The sequence below is a fragment of the Thunnus thynnus genome, chromosome 20 (assembly GCF_963924715.1).
Source record: "Thunnus thynnus chromosome 20, fThuThy2.1, whole genome shotgun sequence".
In the NCBI taxonomy this organism is placed as follows: domain Eukaryota; kingdom Metazoa; phylum Chordata; class Actinopteri; order Scombriformes; family Scombridae; genus Thunnus; species Thunnus thynnus.
In genome coordinates this window covers 5,094,358-5,113,653 of record NC_089536.1, presented here as the reverse complement: position 1 = coordinate 5,113,653, position 19,296 = coordinate 5,094,358, and the positions used below count along the sequence as shown (strand labels likewise).

Genomic DNA, 19,296 nt, shown 5'->3' with positions numbered 1-19,296 from the left:
AGTTTCATTTTTACATACAACAAACAAACAAAAATGGCAAGGCGGTTTCCCCCCTGCCTCTGCTGTTTACACTAAAAATGTTGAACTTTTCCTTTAAGATTTCCCTTAATTGGCTTGAATCAAACCATGAAAAACAGTCAGACCACTGTACTTTTGGTCATTTTGTGTATCTGTCTGTACTTTTCTTCTGTATTTTTACTGTTTTGATGTGTGTCCGATGGGCGTACCGAGTTTTCTTTCCTCCTTCGTTCCGTAGCTTTATTATCGCTGCTTCCTGCTTCCTCGGCCTTCTGTTCTTATATGCTGATCACTCCTCTCTCCTTGGGATTGAGATGCAAGCGCAGGATACCTTCCCTCCGCTTCCCTCTCCCTCTAATCTCTGATGTCAGCATAATACTTTTAGTGAATCACTAACCACTCTCACTCTTACACACACACAAACACACAAACACAAATTTACTCTCCTGTGCAGCACGTTACAAAGTTACTCATCACAGGCTGCTGTGGATGAAAGAAGAGATGCTCATCAGAGACTGTTGGAAAGCTGCGGTAGACTCCTCTGCTTTTTTCATTCATGCTTCTTCTCTCCCTGCTCTCCTGCTAACTGGCCTACATACAGGCATCAGTATCACACTCCTCCTCCTTTTTTTTTTTTTTTTTTGCTTGCACTGTCTCTTTTCATCACGCCACATTTATTTCTCTTCCTCCTCCTCAGTGCTCGTCTCACCATCTCTCTCCTGCCCCCGTTCCTGAGTTTTATTCATCACCGTCTTGCACATTTTTTTTTTTTTTCTGTCTTGCTCGCTCTCGTTCCATCCTACCTCTTCTCTATAAGACATTATCCACCCTGACAGTGTTGGTGTTTTCTGCACCAGTGCATCTGCTATTGCAGTAGCTTCAACAATTCAGGAACATTTTGTTTAACCTGCATAGTTTGACTTGAATAGAGTCGTAACAAAAGGGATTATTAACAGTCTGAACAGTTGAAATTAAATGTATCATTTATTTTCATGATGGGTAATTTACTCTCCTAGTGTGAGAAAGCCATAAAGTACATCTGCAACCTCAGAGACGTTCAAACAAACTGTTATATGCAAATCATTTTTAGCCAGATGTGCAGCCAACAGGAATAGATACCTCCCCCTCCTCCCTGCTGCAGGACAGCTGTATAATTCCTCACATTAGATTAAAATCTGCTGCCTGCTTAAAATTTTTATGTAATATGCAGAGCTATTATTGACTTAAAGGCACTTTTAGACTGTGCCACAACAACGATTGTGTAAGTTTATCACAATTCAAATTGTGTGAGATGACAGTAATGAAATCTCGATCACAATCTGTGTCAGACTGTACAACCATCATCAGCTCATCATCCGTCTGCTCCGCTCTGATGTTTTGAAAGTGCAGTAAAGTCACAAAAAACTCCATTTTTTGTTTTAAAACCCTTAAAACCCTTAACCTTTATTTAAAAAAACTGCACTTACAAAATGTTACGCAGGCCAGTGTATTCTGTGTCGTATTCTGATTGGTTTGTTTGTAGTTGTGGGTCGTAGCAGCGGTCACATTGTGAGACTCAGGTTGTCTTTGGTCACCAAAGATTTCACCACGTTTCTCTCACAATTTTCAACTCAGACAACCCAAAAGTGCCCATTGTAAAAGGAGCTTAAGTCAGAAATATGTAATGATGATGATAATGTCTTGAATGTTGTGAGACTTGAATTAACTTGAGACTGAAATTCAAAAGTGTTCAAGTCTGGAGTTTTGACAGATCTTGATTATTTGTCTCAACATTGCAATAATCACTAATAGCTCAGCTTTGAAAGAATTTTAAAAGTCAGTATTCAGACACCAGAAGGACTTGTGGTTGACTTTTGCAGTTTTCTCTTTGAACATGTCCCGAAAGACTTAAAACAGCTGTGAATCAAAGTAAAACCTACAGTAATATCAAAGTAAATATCAATGTAATACTAAAACTAACAGTCTTTCTGAGACAAACATCTTCCACTTTATTATTTGCTGACTCACCGCTCTGTCTCTCTGTCTCTCTGTCTCTCTGCAGCTTTCACCGACCGACAAGAGCTTAGAGTTTGACAGAGACTTCCGCATCAGGCACTATGCAGGAGATGTGGTGTAAGTATCTTAAAGTTTTACTTATTCAGGAAAAGCTTTTACCGATGATTCATGCTGCTTTCTGCGTTTGTAGGGTTTTTATATATTCATGTCTCAGAGCTGCCCGCTGAAACTGTGACATTTCTGGAGCACTTTGGTTCTGGCTGAAAACAAGAACACCAGTCATGCACACTTAATGACTTGAGTTTGATATTATGTTTCATAGCCTAAATATACACACACACAGGTTCCTCGTTGACCTTTTATCCATTCATATTAATTACAATAAACTGATTTCCGTTATTATGTGATGAATAATACCAGAGACACAGCTCATCGTGTACAAGTGCAAGAAATTTAATGTCTCTTCCTTTTGAAAGACACAGTTGTAAAGATTTTACTCTGTGCTGCTTTAAAGGTTTTATTAAAATCTTATTTATGTTGTGCAGAACGTGTGATCTGCAGTATATTTGCATGTAATGATGAATGAAAGATGTTAATAGGAGCTGCTGTAGCTTCAAGAACATGGCTGACCCAGAACATGTGCAACCTTTACACTGTCTGTTCTTTTTTATCTTTGCTGAATCAATGTGAAAATAGCAGGTATTGACAGTACCTGGATCTCACAACCCATAACAACTTCATTTGACAATTTAGTTTGATAATTTAAACTCTTCTTTCTGCAAAAACGAAGCACATCAAATGGCTCAAAAGGAAAATATAGATTGATCTTTGTTAATGTGAATTTTTCTTTTGTGAACATGACTTTTTCTGAGACACAGTGGTGCGCACACTCTTGAACATTTAAACAACATCTTCATCGCATGACGTCCCCTAAAAAAAATGACAGCACCGCTTTCCCCGATCGCTAAAGCACTCGGACACCGTTCAAATGAATAAATCACACACGCTAAGGGAAATGCGTCAAGCCCATTTGCGGCGGCTAAGTGTCCGCCACCCGTCTGAGGGAGGACTCAGGCAGGGGAGCAGGGCCTGAATGGCAGACTTGATTGAGCCACTTAGACCAGGCAGGAGGCAGAGCGCACCTCACATCTCACAGCATGGTGTGTAATTACTAAGTTACTCATAGCAGGTTCATAACTAAAAGTACACATTAACTTAAGCGTATATTAGAGGGAATTACTGGCTCTGTAACCGAATAGGATGAAATTATATAATTTGCTTCTTTCAAGGTGAGTTGATGATAGATTTTAGGTAAAGATGTTAGGCGTTAACCTTTCTGTCTCTTTTCACAGGTACTCAGTGGTGGGTTTCATTGATAAGAACAAAGACACTCTGTTCCAGGATTTCAAGAGACTGCTGTACAACAGGTGACACACACACACACACACACACACACACACACACACACACACACTGAGTAACACACACTGCTTCAGTCACCTCCACGCACTCTTCACTGTATTCCTTGCAGCACTTTGATTACATGACACCCCTCTAGAGCGAACAGCACATGACTGGTACAACTAATCTCCTGTCAGCTCGGTCTTATCCTCCTCCTCCTCCTCCTCCTCCTCTTCTTCTTCTCCTCTGGTGCTGCTCGCTCACTGAATATAAATGTGAGGTCTAGTAATTCCTGACCTGATCTAATGTGCATTTTATGATGATGCTCTTCATTCAGGTCAAAAACATAATATATTTGGGCACGCAGCCAAAAAAGTTTTAACACAGATGCAAATTACATAATGGAAGCGGCTTCTCTGGCTCGGTCTTGTATCCAGATTCTACATTCAAATGGAAAATTTTTTTACAGCGGGAGTCATTAAAATATAATAACAGAGTAAATGATCTGAGCTCTTCAACCTGATGAATGCTGGCTGGTCAAAAACACTGAACTGTGTTGTGATTGTTATCTGTTCTTACTCAGTAATCATATAAGTATAGTAATAGTCAATTAAACTTGTGTTTGTATTTGTGCCTACCTGCTCAGGAACTGCAGATGGACATTTGTTAGTAGCTAAATCTGGTATAACAAACTAAACTAAACTAAACTAATCTAAAACAACCCTGTGTTCATGTTTCTCTTGTCTCCGTCCAGTTCTAACCCAGTACTGAAGGGGATGTGGCCTGAGGGCAAACTGAGCATCACTGAAGTCACCAAACGGCCGCTGACAGCTGCAACGCTCTTCAAAAACTCCATGATCTCATTGGTGGACAACCTGGCCTGCAAGGTGAGCAGTCAGGACTGATAAACGGTTTGACAATAACATCCAATATTCATTATTAGACCACATGACATCACTGCACATGCTCTTAGAAGGGAATTACTGTATGAAAGTAAAAAGTAAGATTTCAGACCACTAGTCCATGCATTTAAATTTTAACAGTACAAACTCTTGATTACAATACTGACCTGAACGCAGATTCCTTCTGTGACATTTCTAGACTTAAATTTGATCTTAATGAACCCTGTACTCAGTCATGTTGTATGTGACCTCATATGTCTGTGAAGTGGTTGCCTCAATGTCAATGAGAGGCTGGCATGTGATCTCAGAGGTTACACGTTTTAATGTCGACATGCTGAAAACAATCTGGAGTTAAATTAACAGTATTCTCCCCTGTGAAACTTCCATTATGGACCATAGACTGTAAAAAAAAAAATAACATAGTCACCTTGATGTCACCCATTGGTTTGTGGACCACCATTTTGAAGTCTCGAGTTTCGCTCTTTGACCAGCGCCATATTTGATTTTTGGAGCCAGAATTGACCATATTTGGACGAGAAGTTGGAGCTGACGCTAATGCTAGCTGCTAGCGTGGTTAGCAATGTGCATTTACAGTCTATGGTTAACTGTGATAATGCTAATGCTAATTTTTGCTAGTGAAAAATAGGCTTAAAGCCATTAAAACAAAATATGCTTACTGGAAAAACTGAACATCCGACTCCTTAGAGGGTCTTTCAGTACAACCAAACACTAAAGAAGACTTTTTAAGGAGAACAAAATGTAACAATTAACTTTCATGAACTGAAAACACACTGAATTAGTGGCAGTTACGCCTACACTCTGTAAATCTGGGTCATTACCAGTAACTCCAGGCTGCAAATGCACACAGCTTTCCTTGTACGTATGTGCTTCCTGAGGTGTCGATGTGAATAAGATTGTTATAGATCAGCATTGTAGCCTGATACAGATTAATTACATGTACTGTCATAAGTCACAGTTGCTCCATGTCGCCCTCCGTAGGAGCCGTACTACGTCCGCTGCATCAAGCCCAACGATGTCAAGTCCCCTCTGCTCTTCGAGCAGGAGCGCTGCCGCCATCAGGTGGAGTACCTTGGACTGCTGGAGAACGTCAGAGTGCGCCGCGCTGGCTTCGCCTACAGACAAACATACCCCCGATTCCTACAGAGGTACCCTACACTTTAATAATCATTCTCAACACCTGAGCAATGTGATGAAGCTTGTTTCAGTGAATTATATCTCCCACATGACTTTCATCTGCTCACCTGAAATACTTTGAGCCAGAATTAGATACAAAGATACAGAAGAATTAAATAAATTCAGGTGTGTATCATGAAAGAAATAGTCATAGTCTCTCCCACAGGTGTAATTAGTCAAGCCAGACTCTAGATAATACAGTAGGAGCTACTAAAAAACCTTTACAAAATGAATTATTAAGTCTCCTACATTCAGTCAGAGGTGTGGTAGACTGAAGCTGAGTGCAGTGAATGTGTGAAACGAAGGTTAAATGTTTGCTCATGGGTCTAGTTTTAAAATCTGGCCAGAAGAAGTAATTAAATAAACACATCTTACTTCAGCTCACACTCTACATTAACTGCACAAACATGCCGAAACCCCCTTGAAGCTGCGCACCGGTCAGCTGTGAAGGATATTACACGACAAGTCCTAACTGCAGGGGTGTAAATATGTGTTGTGTAACCCTAATCAGCTCGCATCCAATCTAATCTTGCAGCTAATCAGTCGCATCTCCAGCAACCATCACAAATAACCCCCTTCATCATCGCAGCGGTTTAGTCAGTTTCCCACAAGCATAATAATCTTGTCCTCTGACCTTGATTAAAAGCAGCTTTTTAAACTCTCAGATTGGATTGTAATTGCTAGAGAGAGACGTTGATGTGAGACGTTTTGATAAAATGACCCTGCTTTAATGTGCTACAGTAACAAACAACTATTAGTCAATGACCTGCATTAATAGCTCATGTTTTATTCATACACAAGCTCAAACAACTGACATTACAAGCCTGTTTACATTCCAATTAGCACTAATCTGTTTGCATGATGAGTAATATAAAATAATTGATATTTTTATTGTATCATTGTTTGTATGTATTGCTGAGCATTTCAATATGTATTTTATGTATCTAAGGACGAGCATTACACACTACTGTATACTTATCTATTCACATATACATTCAAAAGATACGAGATTTTTAGGTTGTTACCAATATTTTTAAGAGTAATAGTCAACATAGACAAAAAATTTTGATTAGGATCCCTTAAATTTGGTTATTAATGAGTTGTGACCAAGATTTAAGAATAAACTTGTCAACTACAGAACAAAGTAATGAATAACTATAAACTACGCTATAAACAACGACACAAATACTCAGAAATGTATTAAAGTTGAGTTTTAAAAATTAGACTCAAATTTATCTTTAACACATTTCTCACACAAAGGCAATTCAAAGTGCTTTAAATATATATATATATATATATACAATTTTAAAAGACATTTAACCCATAAGAACCCATGATGACACAGGTGTCTCCAACCCTTTCAATGTCCTGGGAAATTCCTTTATACAGCTTTTATCCTTGATTTTAACTCATGAAGTCTTTAAGTGACGTCTACTGAACATCCTGGTGCAGTCATGTGACAATGTGTGAATCTGTGTACCCATGACATCACTTCCAACATGGCGGCGGTGTGTCTGGTCAGCAAATGTGACAGAACTAGCTAATATTAAAAAGCTTGTTTTTTTTGTTACTAAAGGTAGATTTCAACCCATTTAATAAGACGTCCTGTATTACATTTAACCTGTTCTGACCACATTTCTTCAACAAATTGATATAAAACAAGTTATGACATAAATGTTACATTACAGATCTTTGACACTGAAGGTAGAATTTCAAACAAAAAGTTCAGAAATGTGTTCCTTGTGGTCCATTTGGTCTGTTTTATATTCTCCATAATTTTCCTTTAAGGAGAAATGGGTTCTTATTGGTTAAAAGAAGTTAAGTTGGATTTAAAGGTAGTTTAAAGTGTTTATATGATAAAAGACAGTCAGAGATTTATTTTGCTACTAAACTACTATGGTGGTTGTTGCCAACAGAAACACTGATTCTGACAAATCTGTAATATGCTAAAATCGGCTGCTAATATCTCTGTTAGTCAATTAATTGATCAGAATCTTTTAAGCCTTACAGATGTTCAATCAAGAAAACAATCATCAATTATTCTCTGGTTCCAGCTCCTCATGTGTGACATTTTGCTGATTTTCTGTTTCATATTATGTTAAATTAACTATATTTGGGTTTTTGGACAAAACAAGATGACTTAAGACTTCACGTTGGACTGTCAGACACAATTTTTGTGACATTTCATAAGCTGAAGAATTAATAAATGAAAATAGTCATTATATGCAGCCCTAAATAACTCTGATCTTGACTATGTAAAGTCTCAAACACATAAGAATGTTCTGTTTCAGCCTGAGCTCCTCACAAAAAGAGACAAAAGGAAAAGAGCTGATGGATCCGGTCAGATCAGGGTTAGACTTTAGAGTCTTGCAGTGGACAGACGTGGATCCTCGGGAGTCTCAGACGTCACCTCAAGTTTTCTCGCTGAGCGGGACTGACGGCGCTGTTGTCACGGCATCAAGTCTCTCACATCAGATGTAACCCAGAAAGATTCACACACGTATTATATCTGCAGGCATGCTACTGTACGCCTATCGTGTGAAAGATCTCTTGATGACACTTTTAGCTATGAGCTCAAGATTAGTCCGTAAACAACCTCACACAGAAATGTTACTGTAATACTAACCAACACACACTCGTTGAGGCTTTGCCCTTATTTCCCATCTGTCACATTTGCCCGCTGCCCTCCATGCTAGATACTACCAGGGTGTGATTTGCCGCAGGGGATGATGGGGATTTCCCCTCCTCTGGTCTATATATCCCTGACTCTGCTGAGTTATTTTTATCCCAAAAATGTATCCACCTCATAGTGATTTATGCTGCTTCGCCCGCAGACCGAGTGAAGCACTGCAACACAAGAACAGTCATTAGTGCAAACAACAACGAAATCTGAAATGGACTTTCACCGTCAGCGGTCTTGTGACAATAGAGATGACTAGACTACGTGATGACAGTAAATGGACCAGAGGTTTTTCAGAGATGTGGGTAAAAGAGGGGCGATGCTACAGATGACCCCTCCGCAGGAAAGCATAAAAAGAAGACAGTCTAATGAGCAATGTACTGTAGTTTATTTATTTATATGATACCAGAACGCTGTGCTATTCAGTACTAAAGTTTGCTGCACACAGAGTTGAATCAAACAGTCTCCTGCAAGGATGACATTAAGTGTATTGACATGTCTGGCCGAGTGCCGCCATCCACAGTCCTGGAAGGAGCGTCGGGGGGGGGGTGGATTTCATTCTGGCTTGTGAAATTAGCATTTAACCTTTTTGTTTTGTTGTGTTTGATCACATCCCCCGTGTGTCCGCATGAGGAAAGGACGAGGCGTGAACTTGACATCACACCAGTGAGAGTGAAAATATCACGCCGCATGATTAATTACAATATTCCTGTAAATGTCATGGTCAAGTTCAAGTTTCTGAATTGTTTATTTAAGTTTTTAGTGATTAAATGTTACTGTAACAGCTGCAAGAAGGAGTCTAATATGCTTTATAGTCTATTCAGGCCCATTGTGGTTCATGAATAAAAACATTTCAAAAACATCCCCCTCCCCCTCTGATTTTTTTCACAAATTGCACCCTGGATACCATGGTGAACAGAGGATTAGGTAATGAATTTTTTGCATTACATGCTAACTCTCTCACTGCCAATCTCCCTCACTGATGTGTCTGGACTTTGTATTACATCACTGCACGCGATGCAGTCTGTTAACAAGCGCAGGGATCTTTGGATCTTGGCAGAGAGAATCACTGCTGTCTCATAATCTCGATTATCTCAAGTTTTTTTTCTGTGATCTTTTCCGAGACGGTTTCTTGTTTCTTGACGTGTGAAAAGTTTCTTGAAACACATTAAAAGTACATAAAATGGTATAAATCCATGGTCATTAAGATGTCACCTTTTTTGAAAATGTATATTTTCAGCCCAGTAGCAGTGGAGTGTTTCTCAATGTCAAAACAACCCACATAAATCTTCTTAAATAAGAACCTTATTGTTGTTGACATGCATACAAATACAGGATGGAGTTTTAGTGCATGACAGCCCTGGAGATCATCCATCAAGACTTGCAATAAATTCATTTGTTTTAGTCTTACTGATGCTTGAACTCTTCCTGTTCAACAGGCTGCTGTTGAGAAAAAGAAAATAAAGCCTTAAAAGCCTTCAAGGTTCAGTTTTTTCAATAAAACGGTCGAACTGAAAAGACTCTTAAGTGGCCACTTTCTCAATATGTTGGGCTGTAGATGCATGTTTGAATAATTAATCCCCTTTTTTCATGAACTTAATGATATTTCCATGGAACCATGCTAAGAGCAAAGTCCTGTGCTATTAAAGGATGCGGCTGAGGATGATTTTCTATATTTTTCTTATTGTCAACAAATCTCAAGAGCCAAACCAACATGGAATTGATCTACTAACAAATATTGTTTCTATATCCAAAGCTTGATATATCTTACACCTCTGTGCTCTACTGTAGATGAGCCTTGATCCTTATGTCACGAAGACTTTTGGCACATTAGTTTGTTAAGAAACGGCTCCAAAGACTAATAACAGCGATCACGTTTTCAGTCTCGGAGAATAATTCTCTGTAAGGCCACTGTGCATGTGAGGGAACACAGCTCCATTTACAGAGCCTCGCTAGACTCTTGACTGTACATTCCTCAAAGAACTTCAGAAAAATGTCAAGATGTTTTGATATGAAGCACAATAAGCTAGCGAAGGTCTGTAAACGCAACTGCTCTCTTGAGACTAAAACGTGATGGCTGTTATTAGTCCTTGGAGCTGTTTTCTTGTGGTTTGGCTCTGCACATGAGATCTGTTGACAATAAGAAAATATAGAAAATCTATCCTTTTTACTAGTTTAGAAGATCTATACAGTTAACAACATATTGAAACACTGGTAACAAGTGTACAAAACATTACTGTGTCTGTATAAACTGCTCCTTCCCCTCTCATTCTGTCTTCCTCCCTCCGCCAGATACAAGATGATCTCAGAGTTCACGTGGCCGAACCACGACCTGCCATCAGACAAGGATGCGGTGAAGAGGCTCTTGCAGGGATGCGGGTTCGACCACGACGTGGCCTACGGCAAAACCAAGGTCTTCATCCGCACGCCGCGCACCCTCTTCAGCCTGGAGGAGCAGAGGGCCGAGATGGTCCAGAGAATCGTCCTCTTCCTCCAAAAGGTGAGTGTCTGGCTCCCTCGAGGTACTTCACGAGCTCAGATACTGACGTGACAGCCTGGAACTGTGAATTACTGATGCATTATCGCGATCAGTGAAGGATTTTTCCTTTTTTTTTAAACAAATGCTACTGGAAAACCTTTTGAGAAGCCCTCGGTTGTCACTGAATCATTATATTTCCTCCTTTTGTTTTTAATAATCTTTTTCATTTCCCCACTTTTGCCTTCAATTTAAACTGATGAAAGAAATAAACGTATATCATTTTCAGTATTTGATGAAAATGATAGAGTGTTTTTGATGAACATCTGTCATTGTGATTACCCTTGATTAGTTGCCCAAGTCGTGTTCTCATTGAAATTCAGCAGCCATTGTTCTGCATATGACAAACCTCGGAGACCAGAAAAACAGTTTCCACTCAAATTATTTTGTACAAGTTATACAAGTGCTGAGGTATTTTTGGAGCTGATGATGCATTATTAGCGTCATTCTCTGTGTCTTAAGGTGAACGTCTCTGCGTCTTCTCTTCAGCTGAGTTTTCACCCACTCGACTCCATTAAGTTATGACATTGAACGAGTGGATCTCAGATTTATAATTGAAGATGTTTCAGAGTTTTGGGCAGTAAATCAGAAGCTTTTTGTATCTGGTTTGAAACCGTTTTTCTTTATAGATTTGTCTTTGTCATTGTCTTTAAACTTAAATGTGGTTTTCTGGTCATAAAGCTTACCACTCCAACATAACCATTTGCTGTTTCCAGTGTCAATGGGCTGTAAAAACTATTGGAATAGATAATTAGCTAATTTTTAAGCTGTTAGAAGTGCATTATGCGGTATTGTTGCATGACTAGTGAGCCAGCTGTGTCTAGAGAGCCAAAGTGGATGTACAGCAGTGTATATGCTGATTATCTGTATTATTCTAGATCTCAATATGATTAAATCAATTACTTTTTGATATATTTATTATATTTCATAGATTTTGCAGACGCTTTTATCCAAAGTGACTTACAATAAGCGCACTCAACCTCTGTAGGAACTAAATGTTATCAAAAAAAGCTCAGCAAGGCACAAATTGGTTGATCGAATGAAAGGAATGAAAGGAATGAATGGGAAGAAGCAGCTTGCTCTATAACGGCGGTTGGCAACCAGTGTATTAGGTACCTTACCGCCACCTTCTGCTCCGGAGTGTGGACCAGAGATTAAATCCTGCACATTAATCCCGTCTGTCTAATGAACTCAAAGAAAACTCTACTGCTCCACCCACTTAGCAGGTTCATTAAAGTTTTAACGCTGAGCTCCTGAAGTCCAGTCTTCCTAAATTCTTCCTTCATATATTGTCTTTCTTGATCATACTTAGTACAATCTATACGTGCATGCATAATAGTCTCCTCAGCCAGCTGGAAAAAAATATGTGCTTATATTGGTATCGGCATCAGCAATCGGCCACAATGAGTTGGAAATATCGGCATATCGGATATCGGCAAAAAATCCAATATCCTGGTTATGATGCATCCAAAATATAACCCCAATGTTCCTAGTTTTCACCTTTCTTGTCTGTCTCTATTGTCTCTCTCAAATAAAGGCAAAATCCCCCCAAAAAAGTAAAAACCAACATAAAGTGCCTTTTGTAAGGTGTTAAACCTCCACGAGCCTCCAGAACAGCTTCACTACTCATTGATTCTAAAAGTCTCTGAACTCTACTGGAGGGATGAACATTATGACTATGAAAGACATACAGTTGCATATAATTAACATTTAAACCACTTAACGGCCCATCATTCCTTGTACGGAAGCAGCTGCATCCATTATGTATCGGTGTTGACTCATTACTTTTATTTTTCTCTGACTAAATCTTGTGTTCGCTTGGGTTTAGCAGCATGTTCTGTCTTTTTATGTAGACCATTGTTTCTGTTTGACCAGTATATTAGTTATTCCTTCAACTGATCTGCTATGAATATTGATCACTGCGTCTCTGAATTCAGTAGTTGGTAAGTATCACGTGTCAGCGGTTGTGATGACAGGTTCAGCTGAGAACGCCAGTATCTCGGTGTGATTATGGTGCATTCACTGACATGTGTCGGATCAGTACGCGAGGAAAAACTTTGTTACTTTGATAGATTGGTTTGTGAGTGTGCTGTATTGCTCTGACTGGCTGTCAAATTAAGGACATGCTGTGCAAATCGCCTGGATGCTTCCAAATGCCATTTCTTTGACTGACTGACTGACAGGCAGGCAGCTCAACAGTCTGTCAACACTGTCGGTGTAAGCGTGTAGAAAAAGTGTGCATGCATCACTCTGCATACATCACTTGGGCATGTGAAGCTGTAGCGTACACCTGGTTGCCATGTGAACGGAGCGGAAAGATTGACACTTAAACGTTTTAGAATAATGCGAGCAGATTCCTCCACACCGTCTCGCTCTACTTTTCTCGAGGAGTATCTCCGAGCTCTCGGAGGTTCTCCAGCCAAATTAACTTCTGCAGACGATTGATTGGTTGACCTTTAAATCGATCCTCGTGACCCTTTGCGGGCTCTTCCCACAGACGTGCCAGATGAGCGTTCCTTCCACTTCTCCCTCAGGAGGACCCTATCTTGTATCTCCCAGGATAAGCAGGCTTTTGATAATGAAGGGAAAGCCCAGAGGTATTGCAGCTTTTCCACCAAAACAAACATCACAGCGCGGCGGAGATGTCGGAGCAGGCTTATTTAATCGTGCCCTCTGTCAATGTTAAGGTTAGGCATGCGGTATGTGGTAATGAGCCTGCGCTTCACACACACACACACACACACACACACACACACATGCTACACGCACGCACTGATACACAGGATCAAATAGTGGTGTGACAGCAGAATTGACTCCTGTATCTATCATGCTGTTACTCAAACAAACATCCCAGCCTGAGTCTGATCTGCTGCGCCAAGCAATCCCCTTATCAGCACCTGGCACACCACACTGCCTTATGCCAGTCGGGACCACAGTGCCAGGGCTGTCAGGCTATTGCTGAGGCTCAGACACACTTCTTGTCCCTCCGTTTGCCACATGAAACAGTCCGCGGTCAGGTTGAGCTGTCCAAATTGGGTGAGCGTTGTGTTTTTCTGTAGCTGCCCCTCTCACTTTACCCCTTTAAATCACCATAATGTCTCTTCCTTTGAGGAGGGGGGGGGGGGGAGTAGCTGCAAGAGAGGATGGGGGCGGGAGGAGGAGGAGGAGGGCTGCTTTACAGCTCCATTTAATCTTGCGGGTTGTCTCCATCCTTCAAACCTTCTCTTCACGCTCACCTCATCTCAGCTCTCGTTGAGATACGTTCTTTATATCCACTCAATCCACCTCGGCCTGAAATTTATAGCAATCAGGCCCGGGTGCATTACCGGTGATTGCTCCACATCTTCCTGCGCACAATCGTGCATCGACAACGTTCAATTCGCTACCTGGTTCAGAGCAATCCAATCATTACCACTTTAAGAAATTACCCCCCCCCCCCCCAAAAAAAAAGAAAGCACACAGTCCGACATAAATACAGATGTTATAAATTAAACATAGGCCTCCCCCACCTTCCCTCTGTGTTAAAATGAATATTTCATCAATTCAAGCTCAGCCATCCACATCACAGTAACTGTCGACGCTTGTCAGAGCAACGAGAATAGAGACTCCCCTCGTGTATTCTGAGCCGCAGCCCTTAATTGCTTTCCAAAGCTTTACATAGTCTCTGTGTAACAGTAGGTTTATCAGATGTGGAGAGCGTTATGTCTTGAGTAGTCAGCTCTCACAGTGTGGCCACAGGGGGGGGGGGGGGGGGTTGTCTGAGCAGGAGCTACATACAAATGTCTTTTAAAGGATAAAGAAACCTTATTTTATTATTTTGTATTGTTTCCCAGTGGGTAAAGTCGTGTCTTGAGGCAATAAATTGTGCAGTAATAACAACTGAAATCTTGTTTTGGGAGACATGAAAAGAGTAATCTGGTGCTCGCTCTGTGCAGCTCTCTTGTGAATAGCAGGCTACTTATTGCAGGGTCTAGCACCGCCTCCTGCCTCTGCTTAAATGTCCAGAACTGATCTGTCTCCTGCTAGACCTCAGCAGGAACATGATCTCTAATCCTTCTGATCCCCTCTGAACCTGCAAAGTGTTTTAGTTATCATCCAAAGCCCGGCACCTAGTTAGAAGCTGTAACTTGCTGGTGCTGGTGAGAACACTGAAGCAGATCAAAGGAGGATGGTTTCACTGTTTTTTTTGTTACAGTCATAGTGCTGGATTTTGAAGAAAAGAAATGTTTCTTCAGTTTTCATAGAGAGCTGTGTTGCAGAAACTTCCATATTCTCCTTTGTTATATCTTGTTCGAAGCTTAATTCAAAAGCCTCCGGTATATTTTGTGTTTATTTGTATTATCTTGACCTCTGTAATGGGAAATTGCTGATCACTCAATAAACACACAAAGAGAGCATTGTCAAGTTATGAAATAATGTAATCAAATAATACAATCAGAAGTATAATGCATCATAGTTCTGGAGACAAAGATACCACCTAGCTATCTTTTCTTTGTCTGAAAGGTTGGTACTTAACCAGTCTCTTAAATACTACTTGTACGGAATTTAAGACATCTGTTTACTAACCTTACAGGTCAGCAACCCTCACATAGAAACATAAGTCAAAAGTTCAGCTAACCTAGGAACGACCATATATGACAGTACATAAGCATGCACCAAGCAGCATCATAAAATAACATTACTACCATATTAAATTAAGGACAAACCACACTATCCTCTAAAGGCTAATCAGTTTTACACATAAACATCTACATAACTACAGTTTATCTTCTCACTGGCTCAGGTAAGGGTATAACAGAATAAACTGTTAAACACACAACTGCCTCATCTTACACAGCGAAGAACTAAGTTTAGAATAGACATGGCACAGAGGAATTTAGAACATGTGAAACACAAACTAACACTAAACTGAACTTAAACACTATCTGAAACGTGTATGATATATTTAAATGATAACCTGTTATTCAGTTTTCTTTTACACCTCGCAGCCGTTCCTTATGATTTTCAAGAAAAAAAAATCTGAACAATTATATAAAGGCTATAAAATCGACTAATGTTGCTCTTTCTTTTGATCCATTAGCCTAAAAATATCCCACAGTAAACAAGCAGGTACAAAAACTAACTCTGGACCATCTCCATGGCAACTAACGAGTGGCTCAGAGCCAAAGTGAACAGATTTTTTTTTAATATATATTTTAATTCCACTTCCCACCTGAAAAATAAAACAACAAACAACCTCACAGAAATATATCAGCTATAAATAAGTGATAGGGGGCCAACTAATGATTATTGATTAAAGGTAATTTTCTCAAATACTAAATTTGGTTCATTTAGTCTGTAAATTGCCAGAAAATTGTGAAAAAAACATTTTCTAGACAACAAAATAACAAATAGCTTATTTCTGTCCAACCAACAGTCCAAAACCAAAATATATTCCATTTATTATAATCTAAGACGAGGAAAAGCAGCTAATTATCACATTTTTAAGAAGCTGAAACCAACAAATGCTGTTGTTTGCTTGAAAAAGTACTTAAATGATCAACTCATTATCAAAATAGCTTTATTAAATTCATGTTGAAAATCCAACTAATTGTTTCAGCTCAAGAAAACTATAATTTAAAAAAAAATAAAAGAAAAACAAATCAACTAGTAACTCATTGGAGTCATTTAGTGTTAGAAATATTTACATTTGTCATTAGTGGATGGATGGTTCAGTGTAATCAATACAGTAGTTCTTTAATCAGTTGATTTTATTGCGTGTCCTTCAAACATGTTGGAATAACGTGTGTTATTTGAAGCTCATACTGCTGACCACGGGCAATTTTCTGCCAATTTATTTGGCCCGTCCCATTTAATTGATGGATGGACCGTCCAGAGCCGTTCAATCTGATCTTCAATACTGTCCTTTCTAATTAGACCGTATTGTTCAAGATCAGTTTGAACACATTTGTTTCACATCGTTTGAGTGAATTAGCCCAGAGCAAAAAATGTAAAATGACATACTGCTGGGATGATTGAAGGAATGTGGACTCGCTTTAATGACATCACAGCGTTGGCGTTACTGGTGGGTGTGCGCCGCTCACCGGAGCACTTTATTGATTTATGGTAATGACTGCTGACCTGTGCCTTGGCCCGATGTCTCCGTGTGACAGCCCCGTGGTCAGAGCACGTTGCAGCCTCACTAAATTGTGTCACACACTCTTGATTCCACCTCCCTCCGCCCCACCGTGTGTATCGAGCACGTCACTGGAAAACCAGCTCGATATCCCCAGAGGACGTGGAAACTCAGGCGTTCAGCAGCAGATTGCAGTCAAGTGTGTCAATGGTGCAGACCGGCCTATCTGTCTTTCCATGTCGGAATCTGGGCTCCCCCCCCCCCCCCCCCCCCCCCCCCCTTTAGGTGACAGCAAGGGACACGGTTGTTTGTGTGTTTTGGATTGAACCTTTTTAAATCGCCAACACTGCAGTTCAGTTAACGGCCTTTTATTAGAGCGGCAGTCCCGATACTTTTAGATTAAAGATATTCAGTAGCCAGTAATGGGTCCTGTCTTCATGCTCAACATCTCAACTGAAAACTCTCACCAGTCATTCTGCTGATTTGTGAATGTTTTTACTCAGAAAGCATTTTAAACCAGCCGGCCCCTCCTCCCGAATAAAAACCTCCAGCAATCCGTCCTGCTTTGTTGTGACGAAAGATCCCCAATCTGGCTTTGATGAGCTCGTAAATCCAAGGCCCCAGAGCGTGATGAGGGCAGGCACCACGATGGCAGAGTCTCTAAAAGGATGATCAGATGGCTTTATTGGCCTGGAGTATAAGGGGGGCAGACCGTCAGGGGCCTTGTTATTGGCCTGATTTATCCGCCGTCCCCACGAGTGTCATCTTCATCAGCTCTCCAGCGTCGTCGCAGGCCGGTCTGCTTCCTTTGCTGTTTTGAGGTGCAGAAAATGTGTTTACGGTGTTTGTGTGTTTGTGTGTGTGTATACGGGTGGGTGGGTGGCATCATAACTCTACCCTCTCTCTCCGCTTTCCACCTGTCACACACTTTAATGAGCCTCCAAAGACAGTGGAGATAGTTTATGTCTGCAATTATCTGATTCATTGTTGCTTTATGGTCTTTCACCCCCCCCCCTCCTCCTGCTATTTTTCTCACCTCCAACCCGACGATTTAATTAGTGATTTGTAGCTTAAATAAACACAGTTGTTGATCTGGCAGAGGCACGTGCACCATGTGGATATTATGCAGGCAACATTGAGACTGAGCTCTCGCTGAAAAGCTAGTTTGGCTGCTCTGCTTTGATACTTGGTGTATCTTCTGAGCACATATGGGTTGACACTGTGTGTGTGTGTGTGGGGGGGGGGGGTGTGATTTATATGCTGATGGATTATTGTAGAATGAATAAAGAAAAAAAAAGTGAATTATAGAGGTTCAGATATAATCCGATAAATGTTGAATTTGGACGATGTGTCATTATATTTTCACAGATCGCAGACAGACGCCGTCTAGACAAGCAGCTTTTTGGCAAATCAGGGTATTTGACATGCAGAGCAGCCAGGCAGAAAAAATGAAATGGCCTTTGTGAACACTTAGATGAGCAAGTGCTTTCCTGTGATCGTCTATATTTTGCGGCTTTTCACTTGTGTGACCTGTTCATACAACAAAAACTGTAACTACATGTCGGGTGTTTATGGGGGGATCCATACTTGAGGTATTAATACAGCTAGAGCTACAACAATTAGTTGATTAATTGAGTTGATTGACAGAAGATTGACAGTTTTTTTAGTCTTCTATGTCTTGTCTGGACAAAACAAGACATTTTAAGCTACATCCCGGGCTTTAGGAAATGATGATTGACATTTTTCATAATTTTCTGACATTTTACAGACCAAACATCTCATCCGCAGATTAATCGATAATGAAAATAATCCTTAGCTGCAGGCCTAGATGCCACCGATATAAAGTGTTTTGAGTTGCAATACTTAGAGAACATAACTTTATGGGCACATAGAATTCACACAATAAACCTTTTTATTATTTACCATTCTTGTGTTTTAACATGCATGTTTTTAAAAAGTAGTGAAAATGTATTAAGAGATGCATCGGCTGCTTTTAATAGTAAAAAAAAAAGTGTCTGGATCGATATTGATATTGGTGAAACAAAGTTTTGAGGCTTCATACAATAGAGGCAGCAAGAACTGTGATTGGTCAGCTCGGCCTGCTCAACAAGATGAGTTTCGAGAACAAGTTTCTGTCGCCGGTGGAGATGTCAGATGTTGACAGCAGAGACAACTTGAAGCAAGTTGAAGAAAAGGCTCAGTAATCTTCTAATTTTCAGTAAAAGACATCAAGTAAATCCCTTCTGCTCAAAGCGATCGCTGCTGACCGTCACGGTGAATGAAAGAATGTAAACACAATCACTTCAGCTATCGATTGCACAGCAATAGTCTCATATTCAGTAATGAGACAAGGCAAACCCATCGTTGTTATATATTACATAATTACCGCAGGGTGTATTATATATCAAAGCACAGTACAGCCGGATAACGAATGACACATCCGTCTAATGCCGGG

The 19,296-nt window shown here is 40.2% G+C and overlaps 1 protein-coding gene across 1 annotated transcript in view; it reads left to right on the top strand.

The window, feature by feature from the left end:
* myo1d (myosin 1D) overlaps positions 1-19,296 on the top strand; it is a 110,416-nt gene that overhangs the window by 45,177 nt on the left and 45,943 nt on the right. The window contains exons 12-16 of the mRNA XM_067575533.1: positions 2,060-2,130; positions 3,366-3,440; positions 4,169-4,301; positions 5,316-5,482; positions 10,483-10,690. Coding sequence (XP_067431634.1) covers positions 2,060-2,130; positions 3,366-3,440; positions 4,169-4,301; positions 5,316-5,482; positions 10,483-10,690 — 654 coding nt within the window. The remainder of the gene's footprint in view (positions 1-2,059; positions 2,131-3,365; positions 3,441-4,168; positions 4,302-5,315; positions 5,483-10,482; positions 10,691-19,296) is intronic.